The following is a 26,240-nucleotide window of genomic DNA, read 5'->3' as shown; positions in this document are numbered from 1 at the left end:
CCCACCACAATACCCACCCCCGGGACCTAACTTTGGTAGTACACCATCGAAGTTCAGAAAGGGGAGGAGCTTAAGTCAAAGGCAGAGTAGGGGATATTTCTTCTGCGCAAGCGCTAGAGTAGAACTTTGAGTTTTTTCACACGATACCTTTGAGTGTTTCACACGATGCTAAAACTTGGAACTTTTCACACGTGTTTTTTTTTTTTTTTTGGTTTTCCCCGATTTTAAAAATTTGGGGTTTTTCCCCTTTTTTTTTTTTTTTTTTTTTTTTTTTTTTTTTTCTTTCTTCCCCCATTACACTTATTTTTATTTTCTATTATTATTAAAATGTTCACCTCTTCAAACAGGATTCTAATCAAAATTCTCGGGTTCGATTCCCGAAAATATTTTCTTCAAAAACCAGTCTGTTATGGACTACATACTCATAAGTATGGGTTCGATTCCCAGATTACAGGAAAGATCGTCACTGAAGGAAGTAGTCCAATTTTACATCCAAAATCGGTGGTGTAGTGGTTAGTACGGTGGACTTTGAATCTGGAGGTTGGTGGTTCGAGTTCAGCCAATTAGATTGTTTAAACCGAGAGTTAAACTCACTTTGCGGCTCCCGGCCTTTGAACCTCGTTAACTAGTGAAGTCCTCACAAGGCTGAGTGCATCTCAAACTCCAAGCACAGAGATCCAGTGTGCAAACCTGGAGTCTGTTATGGACTACATACTCATAAGTATGGGTTCGATTCCCAGATTACAGGAAAGATCGTCACTGAAGGAAGTAGTCCAATTTTAGATCCAAAATCGGTGGTGTAGTGGTTAGTACGGTGGACTTTGAATCTGGAGGTTGGTGGTTCGAGGTTAGCCAATTAGATTGTTTAAACCGAGAGTTAAACTAAAAACCGAGTTTAAACTCACTTTGCTGCTCCCGGCCTTTGAACCTCGTTAACTAGTGAAGTCCTCACGAGGTTTAGTGCATCCCAAACTCCAAGCACAGAGATCCAGTGTGCAAACCTATGATGATACCCACTCGGTCACGAAGGGTTCCTTAAGCGGCCCCCGGCCTAAGAACATAGGATCTAGCTTAACCCTATACACAAAAAGCTCAATCTGAGGATTAGGTGTAGGGACTGGACAGCCCTAAAGCATGGGTTAAGCTTCTGCGAAGCACACGCGATCACATCTCATGCGAGTCCATTATCAAATTCCCCTGGTCATCCTTCAGTCGGATTCTCCAAAAAAAAAAAATGAACGAAAATGAGAAATAACAGTAAATATACTAAATAAAATAATTAATGCATGAAAATTTTCAAAATTATAAAAAACCTTACAAATTTCATAGTTATCCCAGTTTACCTTACAAATTTCATAGTTAGTTTCTAATTCTAGGTTTTCATAATAAAATTATATTATAATTACATTACACCAGGCCACCCCCCCCCAAGTGTGCAAACCTATGATGATACCCACTCGGTCACGAAGGGTTCCTTAAGCGGCCCCCGGCCTAAGAACATAGGATCTAGCTTAACCCCATACACAAAAGGCCCAATCTGAGGCTTAGGTGTAGGGACTGGACAGCCCTAAAGCATGGGTTAAGCTTCTACGAAGCACACGCGATCACATCTCATGCGAGTCCATTATCAAATTCCCCTGGTCATCCTTCAGCCGGATTCTCCCATTGGGATACCTCGTCTCCTGGATACCATCGGGATAAACCAACTTGACCGCCCCGTCCGGGAATTCCCGCCTCTTGTATTCCCGCGTGTGAATTTCCTTCTGGCCGTTCCTCAACTTCAGGATGCGCTGGTCTCCGAGTATCTCCACCGTTTCCACCGGACCGTCCTCGAAACGCCACACTTCGTTACCTGGGGGACGGAAAAGCGCATTTGGTTGAACGAAAGAATTTTTAATTTAATTTAATTAATTTATTTATTTTATCATGCTCATTCACAAAAATATTATGCACAATTTACATACAAATACTTAAGCGCCTCTTGTATTCCCGCGTGTGAATTTCCTTCTGGCCGTTCCTCAACTTCAGGATGCGCTGGTCTCCGAGTATCTCCACCGTTTCCATGGGGCCGTCCTCGAAATGCCACACTTCGTTACCTGGGGAGACAGAAAAAACAAAATGTGTGGTAGAACGAACGAACGAAGTACGAATAATTTAAGTCGCTCAGAAGCTAGCATTGATATTGTAGCAACATTTTGGGATGCAAGGGAAAAAAATTGTCCATTTTCGCATTTGTAAACAACATATCGCTCGAGTAGGACCAAATGGTCAGTGGTGGGTCACCCATGTGGATATAGGGTTGGGACATCGACATCGATGTTTTGAAAACATCGATACATCGGAACAAAAACATCGATGTCAACATCGATGTTTTTGATTACGATACATCGGATACTCGATATATCGAAGTTTAAAAACATCGATGTATCGAACATCGATGTTTTCGTCTCGATGTCCCAACCCTATGTGGATAACAACCACATGCAAAGTTGCTTAACATAAGTGATCAATTGAGAACTGGTGCATTTAACGAGCTACTGACGATGGCTCTTACTAATAAAACGATAATTTTAAAAATCTCTGCCCTAACTGTCTAAATTAAAGGACGGGAAAATTTGGTCAGAAAATTTCCACCCCGACCGGGATTCGAACCCAGCACCCCCGGGTTGAGAGTCAGTCTGTATAAGATACTCACCATCTTTGCCAAATACTCTATCTCCACTCTCCCAACCGTCAACCCCATAGAACCCATCAGTTCAGTTTAAGAACAATAGTATTACCAGTGCCAGACTCATTAGCTTATATTGTTGAGAGGGTAGCGCGCCTTCCTCTTAAGGCACTCGATCTAGCCAGCAGCACGCGATTGTCCAGATGGTCACCCATTCGGATATCAACCACGTGCAACGTTGCTCAACGTTAGTGACTCGTTGGGAACTGGTTTATTCAATGGGATATCGCTATTGGTTATGATTAGTAAGATGAAATGAATGAACTTTTCTTTTTTTCAAGTTTCTACTCGGTCTGCAGGTTGGTGGTTCGAGTTCAAGTCAAGTCATAAACTTCATCGTATTAACTGAGGAACAGATATTTTACTCACCATCTTTGCCAATAACTCGTCTACACCCATTCGTATACTCTATACTCGCCCCTGTCAGTCTCCGCTCTTTCTGTCCATTAGCAAACTCCAGTACCTCAGTACCATCTAACAGTATGCCAAGTTCGGGCTTCGAACCCAGCACCCCCGGGTTGAGAGTCAGTCTGTATAAGATACTCACCATCTTTGCCAAATACTCTTTCTCCACTCTCCCAACCCCATAGAATCCATCTCACTACGGTCAAAGCATTGGACTTTGAATCTGCAGTTTGGTGGTTCGAATTCAAGTCAAGTCATACAATTTATCATATCAACTGATAAACGTTTTTCCTGACAAGCATATTAGTTTTTTTTTTTTTTTTTTTTTTTTTTTTTTTTTTTAACAAATATCATTTCTACTCACCATCTTTGCCAATAACTCGTCTACATCCATTGGTATACTCTATCTCCACTCGGCCATCTGTCAGTCTCCGTTCTTTCTGTCCATTAGCAAACTCAAGGACCTCTGTCCCGTCTGGCATTGTAGTATGCCAAGTGTTGGACTCGGAATAGAAATATCGCACCGTTCGATCCCCAGTATCTGTCTCTTTGATGTCTCCGTTGTAGTAGAACATTTTGATGTACTTGCCCGCTTCGGATACGATAAAAAAAAAAAACAAAAACAAATATCATTTCTACTCACCATCTTTGCCAATAACTCGTCTACATCCATTGGTATACTCTATCTCCACTCGGCCATCTGTCAGTCTCCGTTCTTTCTGTCCATTAGCAAACTCAAGGACCTCTGTCCCGTCTGGCATTGTAGTATGCCAAGTGTTGGACTCGGAATAGAAATATCGCACCGTTCGATCCCCAGTATCTGTCTCTTTGATGTCTCCGTTGTAGTAGAACATTTTGATGTACTTGCCCGCTTCGGATACGATTACCTGGGTAGAATAGAATAGATTAATACCAAATAACAAGAGAATAGAATAAATGAGAAATAAAAAAAAACTTTTGACTTCTCGTGTTTTAAATTGAAAAAAAAGGACTAAACAAAGGTCTGACAGAGGGAACTGTAACTGCTGAGGCCTTATCGTCTCAAAAGTGAAGATAGAAGGAAGACAGGATAAGAGAAAACCAAGAACGGACCTTAACCGTTTCAGGGTAAAATCCACCCCGGGCGAGAATCGAACCCGCGACCTAGCGCTTACAACGCAGACGCGTTACCAACCAAGCTGAGTAGACTTTTTTTAGATTGAAAAAAGGACTAAAAAAAAAATCTTCCAGAAAGCAAAGAGAAAAGGAAGACAGGATAGGAGAAAGCCAGCCAGCCGGTCCGAGAATGAACCTTATCTTTTTAGGATAAATCGAACCAGCCACCAACAAGGCAAACGCGCTAACTTTCAAACTAACTAGCCTCTAGGCTGGCTATAAAAGAAAAAACTGCCAGCCTAGTTAGCTTGGTTGGTGGCGCGTCTGCCTTGTAAGCGCTAGGCCGCGGGTTCGATTTCCGCCCGGGGCGGACTTTATCCTGATGGGATAATGTTCGTTCTCCGAACGGCTGGCTTTCCTCCTATCCTGTCTTCCTTATCTATTCGATTTCGGGAAGGATAAGACCATAGCAGTTACAGTTCCCTCTATCAAACCTCTTTAAAAAAAAAAAAATCTAACCAGCCCAGTTTGCTTACAAGGTAGCGCGTCTACCTTGTAAGCAAAGCAAGCAAAGCACTAGGTCGCGAGTTCGAATCGCTATCCAAACCTAAACCTCTTTAAAAAAAAATGAAATCTTACCGTGTTGCCATTAGGATAATGTATCTCTTGTCGCCCATCCGTATAATGTCGCTCTCTAGTGCCGTCAGCTGTAATGATTTCTTTATACTCTGCATCACTGGCAGTAGTAGTATTAGTACTAGTGGTATTGGGGGCACCCAAGTTCAGCGTGTGAATTGGTATAACATCATCATCTGAGAAGGGAGAAAACAATGCAAACCGTTTAAAGGTGGATTTACAGAGTTTCCACTCTTAAACTCTTAAGCCATTTGGACAAACTGGCTTGCGCATGTCGGTTTATTTGGTTTGCACAAAATTGTCAGAAGAATCTAGAAAAAGTTTGTTTGGCTTCTGCAAACTTCAAGCCTGCGTTCACAAAAAATCGTGTCGTACGTTGTGGGACAAAAAATCGTGTCGTACGTTGTGGGACAAAAAATCGTGTCGTACGTTGTGGGACAAAAAATCGTGTCGTACGTTGTGGGAACACTCTCATTCAAATCACATTGCCTACAGGACATTCGTAAAAAAATCGGATGAAACTCACAAAAAGCGGGCATTCACTTACCTCGACTAGGCTCCTCCTCCTTCCTCTCTCCCACCCTCTCCCCACCCAACAGACTCTGATAGATCACCCTATCAAACGAGTCTTCCGGCATTAGCTCCTCCCCTTTTTCCCCTCCCCTCAAATTATAACTGGAGGGGGCGGAGTCAGCAGAGTAGTGGGAGGAGCCAAGAGAGAAATTCGGGGCATTTGATTGGTTGGAACTATTCGAATTGGAACTAGGGCTGTTTGAATGGGTGTTTTGGGAACTAGGGCTGATTGAATGGGTGTTCGGGTTGTGGGTGGTACTGGGGTGGGAGGTTTTCTTGAGTATGGACGTGGGTGGTTTGGCGTTGGGTGGGGGCAGGTCGGACTTGGTGAGCTTGCTGATTTGCGAGTTGATGGCGTTCATGATTTGGGTGTTCGAGATGTGTTTCTTGGAGGAGAACGAGACCTGGGGGGGGGAAGTGAACATATATGTAGAGATATGGAATTAGAATACGGTTTTTCAGAGTCAACAAAAAGTTAAAGGTTTTTTGCAGGCCTATATAATTTGGAAGGTAGAGCGCCTGAAAATAATAAAAATCAAATCATGTATTTTTTGTGGTAAAGCTGAGAGCTTTTTCGCAACTTTTGTGGGTACCACAGCATTCATATGTGCTTCCTTTGCAGTGCATTTTATTTTAATAATCTTCTTACGCTGGTAATTTCGATACTGGTAGATCCTTGATTAGAGTAGCTACACAATTGGGTAGGGGGACGGTTGGTCCAATGGTAACGTGCTTGCTTGCCATGCAGAAGGTCCCGGGTTCGAATCCCACCGAGGGGGGGGGGGAAGTGAACATATAGAGACATGGGATTAGAATACGGTTTTTCAGAGTCAACAAAAAGTTAAAGGTTTTTTTGCCAGCCTAGATAATTTGAAAGGTGGAGCGCCTGAAAATAATAAAAATCAAATCATGTATTTTTTGTGGTAAAGCTGAGAGCTTTTTCGCAACTTTTGTGGGTACCACAGCATTCATATGTGCTTCCTTTGCAGTGCATTTTATTTTAATAATCTTCTTACGCTGGTAATTTCGATACTGGTAGATCCTTGATTAGAGTAGCTACACAATTGGGTAGGGGGACGGTTGGTCCAATGGTAACGTGCTTGCTTGCCATGCAGAAGGTCCCGGGTTCGAATCCCACCATCGACAAAAATTTGTTCTCGTTTTTTGATTGCAAATATTTCAACGGGTTACTTTCCGGTGTTCTCGTATGTTGACAAGCGCTTCATTGAGTGATTCAAGATGCTTGATTTTCTCATTGAGCAGAAGTACATCATAGGAAAGGGTACCGCTTGACCCTGAGGAACCAGCCCTGGTATTTGATTCATTGGATGGGGAAAAGTCAAGACGTCTACTACCTGACTTGCGAGCTGATGAATGTTTTTTGCTTGATTGACTATCAGGAGAATCATCATCAAGATCAAGTGAACCATTATGAGCAGAACACGACGATTTATTGTTGTCGTTGTAAGAAGTGAAGTAAGCGTCTTGGAGATCGGACTTATTTTCATTTCCAGGGGTGACAATAGATTTAGAATTAGTTGGAGTTGTTAGCTCAGTGCTAATTTGAGCACTGTTGTCTGAGGATTTTGATTTCATTTTTAAAAATAGGCACTAGTTAATCAAATGAGTTGAAACATTTATCACGAGCCACATAGAACAATTAATAAGTAAAAATTACGACTTGCACAAAATATTACGATATTTAGGATTAGAATAAATTTTCGCAAAAACGCAACACAAAAACACAAAGTCGATAGGATAGTAATTCAAAAATAATTTTTTACATCATTTTGATATAAAAACAAAAAAAAATTAATGTAGTGGAAGTAATTAATTTTATGTAAAATAGTTAAAAGTTTTAAACAAAGACACAGTTACTAAAATACAATCAATTTTAGGGACGCAAAAACGCAACACAAAAACACAAAGTCGATAGGATAGTAATTCAAAAATAATTTTTTACATCATTTTGATATAAAAACAAAAAAATTTAATGTAGTGGAAGTAATTAATTTTATGTAAAATAGTTAAAAGTTTTAAACAAAGACACAGTTACTGATAATAGTTACAAAGACTTCAGTTAATAGTTACAAAGACTTCAGTTCAGTTTTGTTGACCCAGCACCTAAATGGGAAGTATTGTGTCTCTTCGCGCCCATCTGATGAGAGGCATACTACGGGATGGGCATGCTACGACACTGGCCACATGCGTCTAATGTAGCAGTTGTTTCATTGCTACGAAATAAAAACGGTGGTGGAACACTCATCTTAAAATAATAATAATAAAAAGAGGCTGAATGCACCCCAAACTCCAAGCCGAAAAAATTCGAACCCGCCGAGAATTGAACCCGGGACCTCCGGCGTGCAAGCCTAGTGTGCTAGCCACTCGGTCACGGAGATATCTCACCTTCTTAGCTTCCTTGGTCAGCTTTTCCACTTGTACTTTAAGCTCCGTGTTCTGCCCCTCCAGCACCTTGATATGGTTCCTCAGTCTGGCTTGTGACGCCGCCCATTTCGTTTCCTTCTTGACGGCGTCCTCCTTTGACCCTTGTAGTTCTGCTTTGAGCCGGCTCAGATCCTCGCGCTCCTGCTTGCTCGGGAAGTTTTTGGCGTCTTTGGCGTACTTGAGAAACACCTGAAAAAGAGGGTCACAAATGGGTTAATTCCTTGAAATTAGATTGTGATTAAAATTGAAGAAAAGACCGGAAAACGAAGTAAAAGTTATTTAAATTAGCCTAACCCAAACTGACCAAAAATTAATCTTCTTCTGCTTCACCTTTTCCTCTGCACAGACGGGGTCGGCGTTTTTCGTCAGCCTCTCAATCAGCCCTAACTAGGGTGATTGCTTTGGGCTGACATTTTGGCTACAAATTTTACGAGTGGATGCCCTTCGCACTCAACCTTTGTTATCTCTTTAGCAAGGGAAATTTTAGGCTGGTATCCTCCCTGTTTAAAATTCCCCAGGCTCAGATGGTTTACTCCGTTTTAAAATAATAATCAAATATTCAACCCAATAAAAAACACGTAACATTACCACGGTTCACTCACCTTCTTCTCCCGATTCAATTTACTCCTCTCCTCGTCCATCTCCCTTGTAAACGCGTCTTTCTCCTCCTGAAATGCTTTCTCAGCGTTCTTCTTGGATCGTGTAAACGCGGCGCGGTCCTTTTCGAATTCCTTTCGCTCCTTGTTCAGCTTGATGTTCTCGAGACGAAAGACGTGGATTTCGTTTTCCAAATCCCCCAGACGTTTCTTGAGCAGTTCCAAACTGTGAGCAGTCTCGGAGTGGTATTCGAACGGGTTCGGATCCGGGTTGTCGGCGCCGAAGGATTTTAGTCCTGATGAGGGGAGAGGAGAATGTAATTAGAGCTATTTGTTATGTCTGAATTATTTATAAATTATTTATAAATCGTGGATTTGACTCCCGCCCGGGGCGGATTTTAACCTGAACAGATAATGTTCGTTCTCGGAAAGGCTGATTTTCTTCTATCCTGTCCTCTCTAATTTGAAAATTGTTTTTTTAAGAGGTCTATCAGAGAAGGAAGACAGGATAAGAATAAGCCGTTCCGAGAGCGAACATTGTCCGTTCAGGATAAAATCCGCCCCGGGCGGGAATCGAACCCGCGACCTAGCGCTTACAACGCAGACGCGTTACCAACCAAGCTGAGTAGACTTTTTTTAGATTGAAAAAAGGACTAATGAGAAATAAAAAAAAACTTTTGACTTCTCGTGTTTTAAATTGAAAAAAAAGGACTAAACAAAGGTCTGACAGAGGGAACTGTAACTGCTGAGGCCTTATCGTCTCAAAAGTGAAGATAGAAGGAAGACAGGATAAGAGAAAACCAAGAACGGACCTTAACCGTTTCAGGGTAAAATCCACCCCGGGCGAGAATCGAACCCGCGACCTAGCGCTTACAACGCAGACGCGTTACCAACCAAGCTGAGTAGACTTTTTTTAGATTGAAAAAAGGACTAAAAAAAAAAATCTTCCAGAAAGCAAAGAGAAAAGGAAGACAGGATAGGAGAAAGCCAGCCAGCCGGTCCGAGAATGAACCTTATCTTTTTAGGATAAATCGAACCAGCCACCAACAAGGCAAACGCGCTAACTTTCAAACTAACTAGCCTCTAGGCTGGCTATAAAAGAAAAAACTGCCAGCCTAGTTAGCTTGGTTGGTGGCGCGTCTGCCTTGTAAGCGCTAGGCCGCGGGTTCGATTTCCGCCCGGGGCGGACTTTATCCTGATGGGATAATGTTCGTTCTCCGAACGGCTGGCTTTCCTCCTATCCTGTCTTCCTTATCTATTCGATTTCGGGAAGGATAAGACCATAGCAGTTACAGTTCCCTCTATCAAACCTCTTTAAAATTTACCTATTGGTGTTCGTCATTTTTTGGAAACTATGGAAACTACAGTCCGCTTATGGTGAAGGCAGTTCATGGGAATTGACCTACTGATGTAAAGTGAAAGTGAAGAAAGTCAAGTGAAAGTATTGCACATAACTTCCTCTCGCTTAAATATCGTCATTCCAAATGTTATCTAAGTAATGCGATGTGGTTACTTTTAGGAACAGCCAATCAGATTGCTGGGTTAAGGTATTATATTATCCTTACCTGCCTCGGTGGCGTAGTGGTCAAGGCGCTCGCCTGGTAAACAGGAAGGCGCGGGTACTGATGTAAAGTGAAAGTGAAGAAAGTCAAGTGAAAGTATTGCACATAACTTCCTCTCGCTTAAATATCGTCATTCCAAATGTTATTATCTAAGTAATGCGATGTGGTTACTTTTAGGAACAGCCAATCAGATTGCTGGGTTAAGGTACTATTAATTATCCTTACCTGCCTCGGTGGCGTAGTGGTCAAGGCGCTCGCCTGGTAAACAGGAAGGCGCGAGTTCAATTCCAACCAAGAAATTAAATTTATCCTCATTTATTCATTTTGAGATTTGATGATTTGAGACTTTGACCACTTAATAGAGCACTATGGGTATAATGGTAGAGAACGCCTCCGGAGTTAACCTTACTTAGCTAGGGATTGAACCCTCGCCCTCCTGTCTACAAGGCGAGCTCCTACCAGCTTACCAGTATTCGGCTGAAATCTAGCTGTACAGTTTATAGTGATAGCATTGAGATAATCTAATGAACTTTTCAGATAGATACCACTGTACATAGATCTAATAATGTCTAGCTGTACAGTTTATAGTGATAGCATTGAGATAATCTAATGAACTTTTCAGATAGATACCACTGTACATAGATCTAATAATGATATAATATAGGTAGTTAGGTATACATCAAAGTACGAGTAGTATCAATACTTACCAACGGGGGTTATCGCTAGGTACTGGTACGATGTTTTAGCCTACTGAGATAAACCTACCTACCTACCTAGATATAGTTGGAATTGTAATAAACTGACATCAAAGTTTAATTCATAATTCAGAAGTATCTGTACCTACCTATTTTCACCATTAAAATTATTTAATGTAATTTTGCCTCTAATGTACCTTAATACATAAATGAGGATTTGTGTTTTAAAGATTTTTTCACCGAATCCTATCTATGATTCATCCAGATGGATATGGCAGGTTCAACGGTAGAATATCTTTTGCAAGGATTCATCTAAAAAGTAGGCTACGTTGCCAAACGTGTCAAAGGTTCAACGGTAGAATATCTTTAAAGGAGGAAGGTACATTGCACAGTGCTTCCTCCCACAATGATACTTTTTTTTTATGCCGATGGTATTCAGTATTCGTAATGATTTATGTATTCCTAAAAAAAGTAACGAAAAGATGATTTCTTACTAGAATTGAATAATAATAAATTGTTTATTATTATTTTATTTCATTTTTTGAACAAAGACCTTGTTTGGATTTGGACTGCTCAAGTAAAGGGAAAGGGACTTTTCAGTCTCATTTTGGCAGTATATGTAGACAGGGTATATTCTAGTCTACATCTAGGTATTATCAACAGTGACAAAATTAAACAAAAGTTACAGAATTAAAAAAAAACAAAATTAAACAAAATGAATGATCACAAACATACCAAATTGCATAATAAGTACCCGATGCGGAGTACTAAAAATAGATACCATCTTTACCTGTTCTAGAAAAAGAAGAAGAAGGAACTACGGAATTTTCCTTTTTCTTCTAAAACTTCTAGATCCCGAGATAAATAAAATCGATTTAGGAATTGACCAATGATAGAAGGTACTGGTACTACGGAGGTATTATCGTCCCGTTGAATCGAAAGGAGAAGTACAGGATAGAAGAAAGCCAGCCGTTCCGAGAACGAACCTTATCTGTTTAGGATAAAGTTCGCCCCGGGCGGGATTGAACCCGTGACCTAGCACTTACAAGGCAGATGAGCTACCCTCCAAGCTAACTAGACTGGCTTATTCTACTTGTTTCCTCGACTGGTTACTGATTAGGGTTAGCTGTTCTTCTCCCTGTTTATAGTCCCACAGATAGCCTCTAGTCAACTCTCTGTTTAATGTGCTCATAACTGCAAAATTCTAGCCTACTCACCTGGTTTTTTCTGAAAGCGACTCCTCACAAACGTCGGCTTAGGCACGGGCTTCTTGAAATCATTCAGAGTCATACGAAACCTCGTCAGGCCTTCTCCGCGTCTCAGAAACGGCTTCTTCGCTTTGGGACGGTCTTCAGGAAGACCGTCCTCGGGCGTGTGTCCATCTTGGTGCGTCTGCCCGTCTTGGTAAGTCTGTCCATTTTGGTGCATCTGCCCTTGGAAAGTGTCTAGAAGGTGAGCCTCTGAGTCTCTTTCTGGGTACCCCAAGGTTGACTCTTTCTCAATGGATTGTATGTTTTGGTTTGTCGATCTATCTGACTGTGTGTTCTGGTTTGCCAGATTAAAATTCTCTTGGTGATTTCCTAGGTAACCTGTATTTTGTGATTGGTAGGCCCTTGGGAAAGCAGGATTTGTATCTCTGAAGAGTTCTGGCTGTTGTGACAATATGCGATTGTCGGACTGTATGTTTTGGGTTAACCTATAGCTTTCTGGGTGTGTATTTGGATGTGTTTCTTGAGGTTCGTAGCTTCTGGGTAGGGAAGGAGTGTTTTGGTTAGCTGTGTAAGGTTGGGTGGGATTTTGGTTAGTTGTGTAAGGGTGGGAGTTGTGGAGGGGAGAGGAAGAGTGGAATAGAGGGTCTTTGTGGACCATGTCTGGTTGGGGCTCATTTGATTTCCTCTGGATTCGATTCAGCAACTGAAACATATGGGGCAAGTTGATCATTGTTAGCCAAGTGGTAACATTCTTGCTTGTTGAACTGATGGTCCTGAGTTTAATACTTACCATTGACAGAAAAGAAAACTTGTATTATAATTTCAAATATTTCAAGTGGTTACTTTCTGGTGCTGTTTTGTTGACCCTAAGGGCCATATTCATGAACAAAATACTTGCTCTCAAGGATGAGCACGCAACACAGAGCTGTAAAGTCCAAGGTAAGAGATGTTTCATTGTTATTTTTACAAAATAAAGAAGGTGGTGAAACACATTTTTTTTTTTTTTTTTTTTATTATTTTTCAAGTGAATTCTACAGTTCAACTCGGTTCAACTACAGTTTAAGTATCAAGGTTTTATTCCTCTAAGTGGGTTACTGTGAACACAGCCTTGCTACCACGAAGAGAAATCTATCATAAGAAAAACTACTAGTTCCTTAATATGTACTCACCTCATCAATCATATGGATGCCATTATCCAAATTCAAAATGTCAGATTTAATGTTTAGATTGTCTGGAGGTTTCAACCGCATTGACGGTGATGAAAAGTTGAACATGTCATTTCCATTCTGGGGAGCTCTACCTGAAATATAGAGGGTTAATAATATGTGAACATACATAGACACTTTTTCACCTTATTTATGCTATTTATCTGGAAAGGATAGCTTGCAACCAGTCATCAATAAGTTGTACTTGAAGAAATATTGAAAATCAACCCATTCCATCCAACAGTAACCACCAAGTTTCAATTTTGGCCTCAGAGAGAAACAATTAAATAATGTGCCTTTTTAACAAAGTGCTCTGAATACCTACCTATACTACAGAGTTGCCAAAAGATACAGCAGATCTTACTGCACCTCTCAGGGTACTTCTAAAAAAGAATGTTGAATGGCATTGGACAAATGCTCAACAAAAAGCCTTTGAAAATCTGAAAGAAATTGTCTCTAATCCACCAGTTTTGAAAAATTTTGACCCTAATCAAGATGTTATAATCCAAACAGATACACTGAGAAAAATTTGCCCTTGGAACAAGGTTGATTTGACTTTAATTCAAAGGAATTTGACTTTCCTCCTGCACCTAGGTCTTCCACCCTTGCTACCAAAGGATTCGAAAACTTAAATATAATTTTTCATCATCAACATCTAAAACCCTAGAAGTCAAGGGTTTGCTACAATGAGGAAGTAGGAGTTTACAACTTTGATGCTAAAGGAAGAAACCTAAAAGGAATTCCAAAAACCGATATCTTTAAGGTTGCACTTCCTTTACCGCCCATCTTGAGAACTTTAAAGATCAGCTATTATGAACTTATTGGAAAAGTTTTACTCCTTTGGATTGTAGGTTCCTTACTGCAATCTAAAGTATTGGAACAGTGTCTCCAACGTTCCAATGTCTTTGAATCTCAGTTTCAAAGGTAATAGTTTGAGGTAATACACCATTTCGAACAAATGAAGTAATCCTTTACTGCAATGACACATTCCTTTGATATCTTTGGTTTCTTGCTTAGAACCAAAGTTTCAATGAATATTTATCAAGGTATCAATTCCTTAATATCTAGGTTCTTAATAGCTTATATCTAGGTTTGTAAACCTTGTCGTTAAGGTATCAATTCCTTAAAATCTAGGTTCTTAATAGCTTATATCTAGGTTTGTAAACCTTGTCGTTAAGGTATCAATTCCTTAAAATCTAGGTTCGTAATAGCTTGTATCTAGGTATTGTAAACCTTGTCATTAAGGTATCAATTCCTTAATATCTAGGTTTTTAAAAGCTTGTATCCAGGTATTGTAAACCTTATCATTAAGGTATCAATTCTGTAATTGCCCTGAAACCTAGCTGTAATTTGAAAGAAAATGTATACAATGCAAATATTTATAAAGAATAAAATAAGTGGTACATTTTTTTATTTGGATTATCTACAATCAGAATATTCTTATTAACTAAAAAAGAAAGAGTCATAATTGCGGACTAATAATGTCACTAGATTATACAGGGTGTCCACCAATGTATGACCCACTCAAATTGCTCCAAATCCGTTGGAGTTTTCGAAAAATAAATAAAAAAAAACGTATCTCTTTAATTTTTGCAAAGAACTTTTTGGCAATATTGAAATTCGCAAAACAGTTCGCGAAAACCGCGAACTTGATACCACCTTTTGAATTTCAAATGAGAACCCCAAATTTGTATTTCATATTATTATTCTACGTAAAATTTCATGTACAATCGACTATTCATTCATTTTTTGCGATTCGCGGTTTCGCGAATTCCGCGAAATATCACGAACATCAAAAACTAACTGAAATGTACCTGTGTAACATATCATTTCACAATGTTTTTCCTTCATAAATCATGTGGTAATATCAGATTTAGGATTGAGACCATTTTTCGCGAATTTGCGAAAATTTGCAAAGATCGCGCGCGAATCGACAAAGTGATTGAAATGTACCGTGTGACACATCATCATTTCACAATGTTTTTCCCTCATAAATCACAAGGTAACATAAGATTGCGGATTGAGGTCATTTTTCGCGAATTCGCGAAATTTCAATCGGTTTGGCAATTCGCGAACTTAGCAAATTTCGCGAATTCGCAAAAAATGACCTCAATTATGTTACCTCTCAATTTATGAGAGAAAAACATTGTGAAATGATGATGTGTCACACGGTACATTTCAATCACTTTGTCGATTCGCGATCTTTGCAAATTTTCGCGAATTCGCAAAAAATGGTCTCAATCCTAAATCTGATGTTACCACATGATTTATGAAGGAAAAACGTTGTGAAATGATATGTCACACAGATACATTTCAGTTAGGTTCGCGGTTTTCGCGAACTGTTTCGCGAAATTCAATATTGCCAAAAAGTTCTTTGGAAAAATCAAAGAGATACGGTTTTTTTTTTTTTCGAAAACTCCAACAGATTCGGAGCAATTTGAGTGGGTCATACATTGGTGGACACCCTGTACAGTGATGGGCTTCGAAAACTCCAACAGATTCGGAGCAATTTGAGTGGGTCATACATTGGTGGACACCCTGTACAGTGATGGGCAAAAAAAAAAAAAAAATCATAATTATGTTTATGATTATAATATAATCACAAACTCTGAAGATGTAATTATGATTACGATTATAATCGTAATCACAAGTATGAATATAATTACATTTGTATTTACAAAATCATTATAATTACGATTGTAATCACATTTTTTCCTGTGATTACGATTGTAATTATAATTTTTTCCTATGAATATGAGTGTAATTATAATCTTCTCTATGAATACGAATGTAATTATAATTTTTTCCTATGATTACGATTGTAATGATTACGATTGTAATCATATTTTTTTTTAACGATTACGTTTGTAATCATGATTTTTTTTCTATGATTATGTTTGTAATCATATATTTTTTCAATGGTTACGTTCGTAATCCCATGTTTGTTTTGTGAGGAAAAATGAGCTGGAGAAGAGGACAAACCGTCTCAGTTTCAGAACTTTCCGAAAGGAAAGTACGACTACTCAACTCTTCACGTATAATGTCTATGCAATGTTTTTTTTTTTTTTTTTTTTTTTTTTTTTTTTTTTTTTTGTGTATACGTTTGTAATCAAATGTTTTTCTGTGATTATGTTTGTAATGATATGTTTTTCTGTGATTATGTTTGTCATCATATGTTTTTTCTGTGATTACGTTTGTAATCATAAGTTTTTTACGATTACAAACGTAATCACAGGAAAAAATGTTATTACAATCGTAATTATAATGATTGAATGAGGAAATTATAATGAAAGAACGTAATTATAATTTGGATGTAATTGAAATATTTGCAATCGAAAAACGAGTACAAATTTTTGTCGATGGTGGGATTCGAACCCGGGACCTTCTGCATGGCAAGCAAGATATACCTACCTATTTTTTTTCTTCTTCTTCTTCTATTTTTCAAGCTTAGACTATCCTAGACACAATTTATACATCCCATTTATGGGTTCTATCAACCCAGGCAATTGGGCATGCTACGGCACTATTGTAGCAGTTGTTTCATTGCTACAAAAGCACTAAATTTGGATGTAATTGTATTCATACTTGTGATTACGATTATAATCGTAATCATAATCACATCTTCAGAGTATGTGATTATAATCATAATCACAATTATGATCATAATTACAATTATGATTTTTTTTTTTTTGGCCATCACTGGATTATACAAATACAATACAAATACAGTACCTATCTATTTTTAACAAGGTAATCAAATTTTATTCAGAGTTCGAAGTTCAAATTAATCAAATTCTTCTTAATTTGTACCGGTTCACCTAAATTTGTAGGTCCTGTACTCTATAAGGATTGTCTCAATGTAATTAATCCATTACCATCCAAACTAACATAATAGTTATGAGGTACGGTAGAAGCAAGATCATCTAGAAAAACTGAAACATAGTCAGGAAGTTCTGGTCTTTGAACTCTGAAGCAACACAAGTGTCCATCATATCCAATCGTTTCAAATTTACAACAACAAAAAATTAGTTTATTGTTATTATAAAGAAAAACATCTTTTGTTTCAAGGAAAGTTACATGATCATAGTCGCCATCTGGCATATTATTCAATGTAAGAATAGTGCCTGACTGGTAACGGACTGTTGAAAGCTCAGTCCATTTTACCTTAATCAAAGGTAACGTACGATCAAGGCCTAAGTCTCTATACAATAATGCTGATTCAAACTTGGTTAATTCAACTTTTGCTTTACTATATTTCAAAATAGGAGTAAGTGCATTTTCCATAAAAAGTTTATTTAACTTTAATTGATGTTTTGTAGCAATTGTCAAACAAATGTTCATCCTATTTGCAGAAGTCCGGGCTACTGTTTTACTAATTCTATGATAAGCTTCATAACGCATACTCCAATAGTTAACAGGCGGCCCTGACCTGTTTATGAAGTTGGGATAATGCGTAAGGAAATGGAATTTTGGTCGCAAATGACTGGCCGTGAGATTTAGGAAACACTCATTAAAGCTTTCAATTAGTAATTTCAAATACAAGTGGGAGCCACGTACAAGTTTGGTTTTTAGCAAGAAATCTGTTATTTCTCGTAAATACAAATACAATTGCCACACAGAATCTTCAAGTGGTACTTTTTCACCTACCATAACAGATAAATAACGAATCAAAGTCATCATTTCTGAAGAGGAAGTTTTCATGTGTTGTTCAGCTATATTTTCTTTGGAAATTCTACCTGGCTTGTTTTTCTGATCGGGTCCGTAAGGAAATACGTCAATGATTTCATTTAAATCTTCATGTGAAATAATTTTTCTCTTGATTAAACTGTCTAAAACAAAGGGTATAACCAGACGTGCTACACCCTCAAAAACGTCGTGCATTAAATCTACCGAAGTACCCATAAATATGTCATGATACTTCACTTTTGACCACAAGCATGCACCTTTCACTCCGGTTGTAGAAACATCGTTCATACTAATGTCAATAACATGATTTTCCGTACTTCGCATAAGTGAAGGAATTTCAGTAGTTTGAAACTTTAGGGTATTTTTGTTTATTTTACACATGCGACAAGGGTAGTTCGCTACAAAAGACTCACTTAAGGACAAAGTCTGTGCATGACCAAGATTATCTGAGAGCGTCAGAGCAAGAGCAAAATATACTTGTCCAGTGTAACATTTGGTATCTAGAAAGATGCCGGTTTCGCTAAGGAAATTTAACTCATCTACAATAGGTTGATAGAACACATCATTCCCAAATTTGGTACGGTCTGAAGCATGAAAAAGGGCAAACAAGAAAATACTTTCTAATGTGCTTGCTCTCCATGGTGGTGTACACGCAATGGAAGTGTAAAATCCTGTCAATTTATGTACCCCAGCACAAGAACCAAGTACGTTCCCAGTTTCAAATTCATCTGTATACAAAAAAAGAGGTAAAACGAGCTTGTGTGAACCCATCAATTCGGTTTTTTTGATCCAGAGATCACTTTGAATTACATTACTTATTTCTCCTTTTTTGTTTATCAATTCATTCATGTATACCATTATTTCATCTAACACAGTTGGTATGCTTAGGTAAGATCTTAAAACTTCACGTAGTGGAATTAAGTACATGTTACACGGGACAAGTTTCAATCTTCTCACTTTGCCCTTCTTTACAAACTCATGTCTTTCGCCAACTTTTATTTCTATGGGTTCTATAAAAGTCCCACGCTCTTTAAAATATTTAAACCGCTTATGTTCTGAATTGAAATTGTCAAATCCCTTATCTAACAAATTCGAAAATTTCCCAATAATACTGTCTACTTGTGGAACCGAAAATTGATCTAAAACATTTTTCAAAATTGGAATCATACCATCAAAAGCTAAAGATCGTGTGTGCTGTAGCTCGGTTCCAACACATTTCCTGGGTAGATTTGGATCAGCATAAGAAAGAGCAACATACTTTGCCAAATTATTCTCAAAATCTTTACATAGTTCCTTATTTGTACTGGAGGCTTCATTACAGGATGAATCAACAAAAGTTTCTAATGAAGCACTTTTGTTTTCAGTGTTAGTTTCGACAGATGAAGTAAGACCTAATATTCCGTCTACAGTTTCAGAGCCGAAGTTAGTTAGTGATTCATGAACAGTTCGATAGTGTCTTTTAAAAGAACTTAATATACTAAAAAACCTGTTACAGCCAACATACGGACAAACAATGCCAGTCGCCATATTGTATGCATGAGCAAGCTCCAGGTGCTGCCGATATTGGCGGTCACTTATTTCTTTGTTGCAAATAAAACAAATCATTGCGTTCCAATTTCGCAGTTACGCACACTAGTACACAATGTTCTCACAGGGGGAGGCATAATATCTGATCCTGTATTTATCATATAGATCATAGACTGTATGAAAGTCCATACGTTGTATGACTCTAGATTGTATTGAAGGTCAAGTACAAAAAATAGTTTAAAGCAATAATCAACAGCTAGAAGGATACTGTCAAAGTATGAACAGTGTTCATTGAAGAACACGCAATATTGGGTTGAATACTTATATTCCTCTCCAATTGCAATAACAATGGGCTGAAGTGGAGAGCTATTTTTCTCTTTTCGCTCTAATAATACCTGGACAGAGTCTTTAATGTGAGCCAGAGTGGGAACAAGCAGTATAAAATTAGCCCTAACCTCACCAAAGTTTGGTCTCCACATGGAAGTATCCGACTTACAGTTTGTCACATTTAACAGGTTAACAATGGCCAGAAGAGCGCCTAGATTCTGGCGGTCCTCTGAATTATCAACTTCCAGGAGTTTGATTTGTGGTATCAGCTCATCTCGGCTTTTCTTACCGCGGAGAAGTTCAAAAAGCTTTGGTCTCAGGCTAGGGAGTACTTCTTCTATATTCTTTGCATCCGGGTATAGGGTTTTGAAGTCAATGGAGACCTAAAACAGAAATAATGAACAAAATAAGATCAAACAAGCCAGAAAATGGTGATATACATATAACATAGGGGACCAGCTCCCATGGCCGAGTGGTCACTGCACCGGACTTGCACGCGGAAGCCCTGTTTTGAATCCCGGCGGCAGCAAATTTTGCTAACGTGGCGTGGTCTGGATATTTTTGGGGCCAACGGCCAACTCAGCCTCGTGAGGAAAATGAGTAGCTATGTATTGTTCAACACGACCCGGTGCTAACATTGTAAGAAAGAGACTTGGATTTAATTAGAATGAAACTTTCGTTAAGCACGTTTATGTTGCACCTATCTGTTAAAACGCCGAAATATTCAACAATCTCTAACACTGCCATTTGGAATTTCATTCGGAAAAATTCTTAAAAATGGAACTAGGGAACCCTAAACAGTACACAAAATGAATCTAGGGTTGACTTACTAATGAGGGAGAAAGTGAGGTGGCTAGAGCCGGGAAATCGTTCCAGTATGTCTCTGCTCGCTGATGTTTGGTCCCTTTGGATTTCTGGAGGTAGTTCAGAACACGCTTCTTAGAAGTATTTTTCCAATGGGCAAGGACCAATTCTTCATTGGCTGAGCTGTTCCTGGTGAAGAAGAAAACGTATTTTATTCTATAGGTATGAGCGAGTGAATGATTGGGACGGGGTGAGAGAGTTTTTTGTGTTCCTAGCCTGCTCTCTCTCTCTCTCTCTCTCGTAAACATCCCGCCCACCCAAATTCGCAAGGATTTGCACAGCTCGAAAAATAAAAAATGCACACTGAGACCTGACTGAACTAAAATATAATAGGAACAAAGTAACCGAAAGACAGGTGGCAGTATGCGCGGATGCAAATTCCCATGCGAGCCGGAAAATTCAAAGGGCAGGTGTGAAGAACTCTCTCTCTCTCTCTGTCTCTCTCTCTCTCTCTCTCTCTCTCTCTCTCTCTCTCTCTCTCTCTCTCTCAGCAGCATGAATTTTTAGTGTGGAGTTGGATTATGGTTGTGACATCACTCTGTGTTGCATGATCACACAAAGATATGAGACAACTTTTTATTTATTCATTTATTTTAAAGTACATTCATTAAAGTCAAAGCAGAAAAAACGAGAAGTAGATGTTTCATTAGCCAGCCTAGTTAGCTCAGTTGGTAGTGCGTCTGCCTTGTAAGTGCTAGGCCGCGGGTTCGATTCCCGCCCGGGGCGCATTTTATCCTGATGGGATAATGTTCGTTCTCGGAACGGCTGGCTTTCTCCTATCCTGTCTTCCTTCTCTCTTCGATTTCGGGACGATAAGACCATAGCAGTTACAGTTCCCTCTGTCAAACCTCTTAAAAAAAAAATAATAATAATAATTTTTTTTAGCTACTTACTTGCATCTACAGTGTCCCTCAGATTAGAACTGTTGCAATACAATTTGGACAGTTTCTCCAGCATTTGATTGGCCAGTTTATTGGCTCCCAGGATTTTAGCCTGTTTGATTATCCTGTCTTCCTTCTCTCTTCGATTTCGGGACGATAAGACCATAGCAGTTACAGTTCCCTCTGTCAAACCTCTTAAAAAAAACTCTATTTTATTATTACCACTTTAGCCTTACCAGAATCTACATAGGGTCTATTCAGCACAGGCTTGTAGCTCTTGATGGCCTCATCCACACTTGGCGTTTGCTCCCCCTCATCTTCTGATGAAGAGTACTGAGTGTCACTACTACTATCACACTCACACTCTATGTCTCTCTCAGTATGGACATGGCTTGGTAACGGCTGTATGGTGAATCCTGAAACATCGTTATTAAAATAGCGGGATATAACATACTCAAGTCCAATAAAGGATATGCAATAGAGCAATTGCGCTTACTAAGGTTTCAAAGTCAAAGAAAAAAAAGAAGATTCCTTCTCTCTTCGATTTCGGGACGATAAGACCATAGCAGTTACAGTTCCCTCTGTCAAACCTCTTAAAAAAAAAAAAAAAAGATGTTTCATTGACTTACTTGAGGAAATTGATGGATTCTTCGTAGGACCGCTCAATCCGCTCATCTGTATTGTTCTCCACTCTCAAAACCTCTGGTACAGCCCTGTTGTACTCCGCCGACTTGGAACTTGTTGCAGACCCTGATGATGATTTTCTTCTTGGTTTATACAAGTTGTCTTTTATGTACTGGGTGCAGAGGTTTGCCAGGGCCCTGAAGAGTAAACCATCAGGTTTGCTTTTTAGACCATGAAGCCCTACCATATAATAGCTCTCGGGTTCTTCATTTTCCCACTTTGAAGCAATGAGCTGTGCCCATTTCTTGTACACACTTGCAGGTACAGGGTCACTGGTAGGTTGTGGCCCCAATATTTCCTTAGCTACACATTTCACAATAAATTGCCTCTCCTTGTGATCAAGTTTCTTCTTTTTCAGAACCGCCTCTCCCCTTGCAGTTCCTTTCAAGATTGATTGCAGGTCGTCTGATACCCTATGCAAGGTGACAGTATCCACAGGATAGATTTCTTGGGCTTGTACTGTCAGGGCCTCCCCGGGGGGTAATGTGATTTCAGAGGGGTTGTTGCATGTTGTGATTTGGAGGGAGTCGTTGCATATGTTGAAGGATGCACATGGTGGTAGGCTTTCCTTGGGTACTGGTGGAGTTTTACTTTCACACAGGTAGGAGCTGCAACTTGCGTCTTTCAGGCCAAAGGTGACCAGTTCAGTGAATGAAAAGTCCTCAGAGTCTGGTACACTCTGAAAAAGCAAGTAGAAACGGGCAAATGTTAATATCCAAATTAAGTTACCATATGTTATGTTATATCTTTTGCTTTGTACCATTGTTTAAATATTATTCTTGTTCAATTTGTTAAAAATAAACTACTTGGAAAAAAAAAAGTTAGTTTACCTAGGTTTTCATCCATTACCCCACAAAAAATTTGCCTGCAGTGCTCTGGGTTTGTCTCCATGTAAAAAGAAGAAGAAGGAACTACGGAATTTTCCTTTTTCTTCTAAAACTTCTAGATCCCGAGATAAATAAAATCGATTTAAAAAAAAAACTCGGAAAATCTTATTTACTGACGTCACGGCATACGCTCGCGTACACGATGGCGTCACATCAACTGTTCCGAGCAAAGCTCCCTTGTGGCAACACTAGTTTAATGTGTTTCCTGCGCATGCGTTTCTGTGCATTTCCTGAACTCTGACGTCACACGTTTTTGAACTCTTTCATTAGAAGGCAAATAAAAATTGAATTTTCGACCTTTTAAAAACAATCTTTCGGAGTTTTGATTTGGATTCTTCCCAACGTTTTATTTAGAATAGATCTTTGATTCATAATTTTTACTCTTTTATTCATAATAATGTTTACTCTTTTATTCATAATTTTTACATAATTGTATATTTTCCTCTATTAACATCTGCTGAAAACGTACCTCTAGGATCATCTAGTCTCGTAGAGTCGATACTAGAATCCCCACACTCATACACTTCGCCACTGGTTTGCACTGACTCATCAACTTCCTCTATAGTACGATATAGGTTGGCGTCCGTGAATCGAACGTGCGAACCCTTGTCTGTACGACCGCTACTTGACCCGTGCTCTGTAGTGGGGGGCTAGAAAGAAAATATTGTTGTTGTTGTTGTTGTTGTTGTTGTTGTTGTTGTTGTTGTTGTTGTTGTTGTTGTTGTTGTTGTTGTTGTTGTTGTAGTGGCTTCAGTTGTAGCCGAATGGTGATGACAGAATAAAGAAAGGACATCTTTTTTTCTGCTATACAAGCCATAAAGAAAAAGAATGATTTAATAAGTTGTGTACACATAGTCGACCGACCGTCCTCACTGTCTCGACAAAATAAGTGTTGACACACCTGGAGAAAAGGAATTTCAACTGTGTTGAGCATTGTTGCTTATCACAAAAATCGTTCCCCAGTATACTTACACCTAGATAAATCTTATGACTTGGCTTGGACTCGAACCACCAACCTCCAGATCCGAAAGTCCAACTCGTGAATCACTACACACACCACTGAGGTGGTAGAGATGATTTAATAAGTATGATTTTTTTTTATTATTATTTTTATTTTATTTTATTTTTTTTTCAACTTCTGGGTAATATGAGACCGAGTGGGTATCACACTAGGCTTGCACACTGAAAGTTCCAGGTTCGATTTTCGGCGGGTTGAAGTTTTTTGGGGTTCACTTAGAGTCAGGAGCATATTGAAATCCCACCGAGAAGTAAAGGCATAAAAGCCTTGTGGTTCATTTGAATAGGTGAATAGAAATACTCTCGAGTAAATGGGAATCACTGAGTGAATGCCAGAGGCGTTCTCTACCACCTAACTAACAACTTTCCAATTGGTTCTTCACAACCTTCTCACCTCTTGTGCCAGTGTTGCCGGATGTCTCTTGACCGGTGTAGATCTCACCGACTCCTCCATCAGTTTGGCAACCATGGAGGATGTGGAACTAAAACTGGCGTCCTTGGTTTTCTGCTCTAGAAGCTCGAACACTTTCTGCTCTTCATTCTCTTTCTGAAAATATAATTCAACGAAGTAAGTGAGTTCAAATGTAAATAGGTTTTGACTTTTTGACTAAAAAGAAGAATTGAGCAAGGACTTGCACTCTCAATTACGACACAGACCACATGCGTCTAATGTAGCAGTTGTTTCATTGCTACGAAATAAAAAACGGCGGTGAAACACTCATCTTTTTAATAATAAAAAAAAACTTGTATTTAGGAGTTAACCCTGCTGAAAATGACCCGATGTTTATAATGGGGTTGAAAGTTGTGGACCTTGCCTAGTGGTATGCATGCTGCAAACCCTTACAAGTTCAGCATGCTCATCAATATCAATATAATGTGTCATGTCAGTAAACTATTCACAGTACACTTGTACAACTTCTTAGCATTGTCCGCAGAGTCATTTAGAAACAATGTGTCAATAAGGTGTTCAACTATTTCAGTTTTGGAGTGTTTTTAGTTTTCAAAATCATCTCATGATGAGTGTTTACCTGGGAGATCGGATATCTTGTACAAGAGGTAAGTAGGTCCCGACGCGACGCTATTTTCTCATTCAACATTGGTTGTAAGTTGTAATGAATCTGAAAAAAGTGCGCCAATGCACTTTTTGGGTACTTTTACATCGGAATAGGACTCTACCTCGAAAAAAATTGTCATTTGGTTGTGCCCCATTATTTCCCTTGCTAAAGAAATAGCAAAGGTTGAGTGTGATGGGCATCCACTCATAAAAATATCAGCTCAAAGCAATCAGCCTAGTTAAGGCTGATTGAGAGGTTGGGAAAAAACCCCGGACCCCCTCTGTACACCAGGAAAAGGTGAAGAAAAAGAAGAAGACCAATTTGGTATACATATTCTAATATTTTTATACCCATCACAGCAAATCTTAAAATTATTATAAGTATGTAGGCAATGTTTTTTTAGGTTTTTCTTTTATCATATGATACCACAAAATTAGCAAAATGGAGTTATTTTTGCAACAGGGGACAGAGGCTACTGATGTCATTCATTATCCAGAAGTGATGTTTGCGAGTTTGACTGACAACAAACATAAATAGAAAGTAAAAATTAGGTAATCAGTTAAGAAAATGGTCAGAGTCGTGAGCAAATGTACAACTCATGATTACAGATAACTTTTTTTCACAAATTATAGAGAGAAGATACTTTGGGAGTTTGCTTATCAGTTTGTAGCCATTACCTTGATACAAACCACTTGTTTAATGGGATGGTTGCATGCAATGCTTATGGATGATCATTATTGTAAAACAAATTAAAATTGAAACTACTTTGTAATATTCATGGTTCAATATGAAAGACAGCACAGCTTTTTACACTTAAATAAGCTTTAAAATGAGGAAAATTAAAAATTTCTGAAGAAAATCCGGAAAATTTCAGCAAATTTATGAAAAAAGAAAAACGCAAAAAAATAAAAAATCTCCATCTCCAACTCCAACCTCCAACCTTGCAACGTAGTGGGTGGCCTAACGTCACAATTTTGGCCAAAAGCTGCATTTATTCAGGAAAGCACCAAATTTGGTATGGACCTTCATTGGGAAAATATGAAACTTTTAGGAAGGGGTGACACCAAAAATCATGTACACAAACAAGTCCAAATAAAGGTCCATGCCAAATTTGGTGCTTTCCTGACGAAATGCAGCTTTTTTGACGTTAGGCCACCGACT

At 38.9% G+C, this 26,240-nt stretch overlaps 1 protein-coding gene across 1 annotated transcript in view; it reads right to left on the bottom strand.

Moving 5' to 3' along the window:
* Window positions 1-793: 793 nt before the first annotated feature.
* Window positions 794-26,240, bottom strand: part of LOC103510302 — a 27,245-nt gene continuing 1,798 nt past the window's right edge. Inside the window, exons 3-19 of the mRNA XM_026824384.1 lie at window positions 24,925-24,995; window positions 24,419-24,631; window positions 23,477-23,657; window positions 21,659-21,852; window positions 20,522-20,605; window positions 19,861-20,074; window positions 18,251-18,421; window positions 13,116-13,246; window positions 11,953-12,163; window positions 8,485-8,774; window positions 7,844-8,071; window positions 5,412-5,841; window positions 4,868-5,040; window positions 3,777-4,020; window positions 3,498-3,734; window positions 1,442-1,852; window positions 794-1,001 (exon numbers count right to left, since the gene is read on the bottom strand). Coding sequence (XP_026680185.1) covers window positions 1,605-1,852; window positions 3,498-3,734; window positions 3,777-4,020; window positions 4,868-5,040; window positions 5,412-5,841; window positions 7,844-8,071; window positions 8,485-8,774; window positions 11,953-12,163; window positions 13,116-13,246; window positions 18,251-18,421; window positions 19,861-20,074; window positions 20,522-20,605; window positions 21,659-21,852; window positions 23,477-23,657; window positions 24,419-24,631; window positions 24,925-24,995 — 3,320 coding nt within the window. The 3' untranslated portion in view covers window positions 794-1,001; window positions 1,442-1,604. The remainder of the gene's footprint in view (window positions 1,002-1,441; window positions 1,853-3,497; window positions 3,735-3,776; window positions 4,021-4,867; window positions 5,041-5,411; window positions 5,842-7,843; window positions 8,072-8,484; window positions 8,775-11,952; window positions 12,164-13,115; window positions 13,247-18,250; window positions 18,422-19,860; window positions 20,075-20,521; window positions 20,606-21,658; window positions 21,853-23,476; window positions 23,658-24,418; window positions 24,632-24,924; window positions 24,996-26,240) is intronic.

The sequence above is a fragment of the Diaphorina citri genome, unplaced genomic scaffold, assembly GCF_000475195.1.
Source record: "Diaphorina citri unplaced genomic scaffold, Diaci psyllid genome assembly version 1.1 scaffold580, whole genome shotgun sequence".
Taxonomy (NCBI): Eukaryota; Metazoa; Arthropoda; class Insecta; order Hemiptera; family Psyllidae; genus Diaphorina; species Diaphorina citri.
The sequence above is the reverse complement of the archived record's forward strand: the minus strand, read 5'-3'. Positions and strand labels throughout refer to the sequence as shown.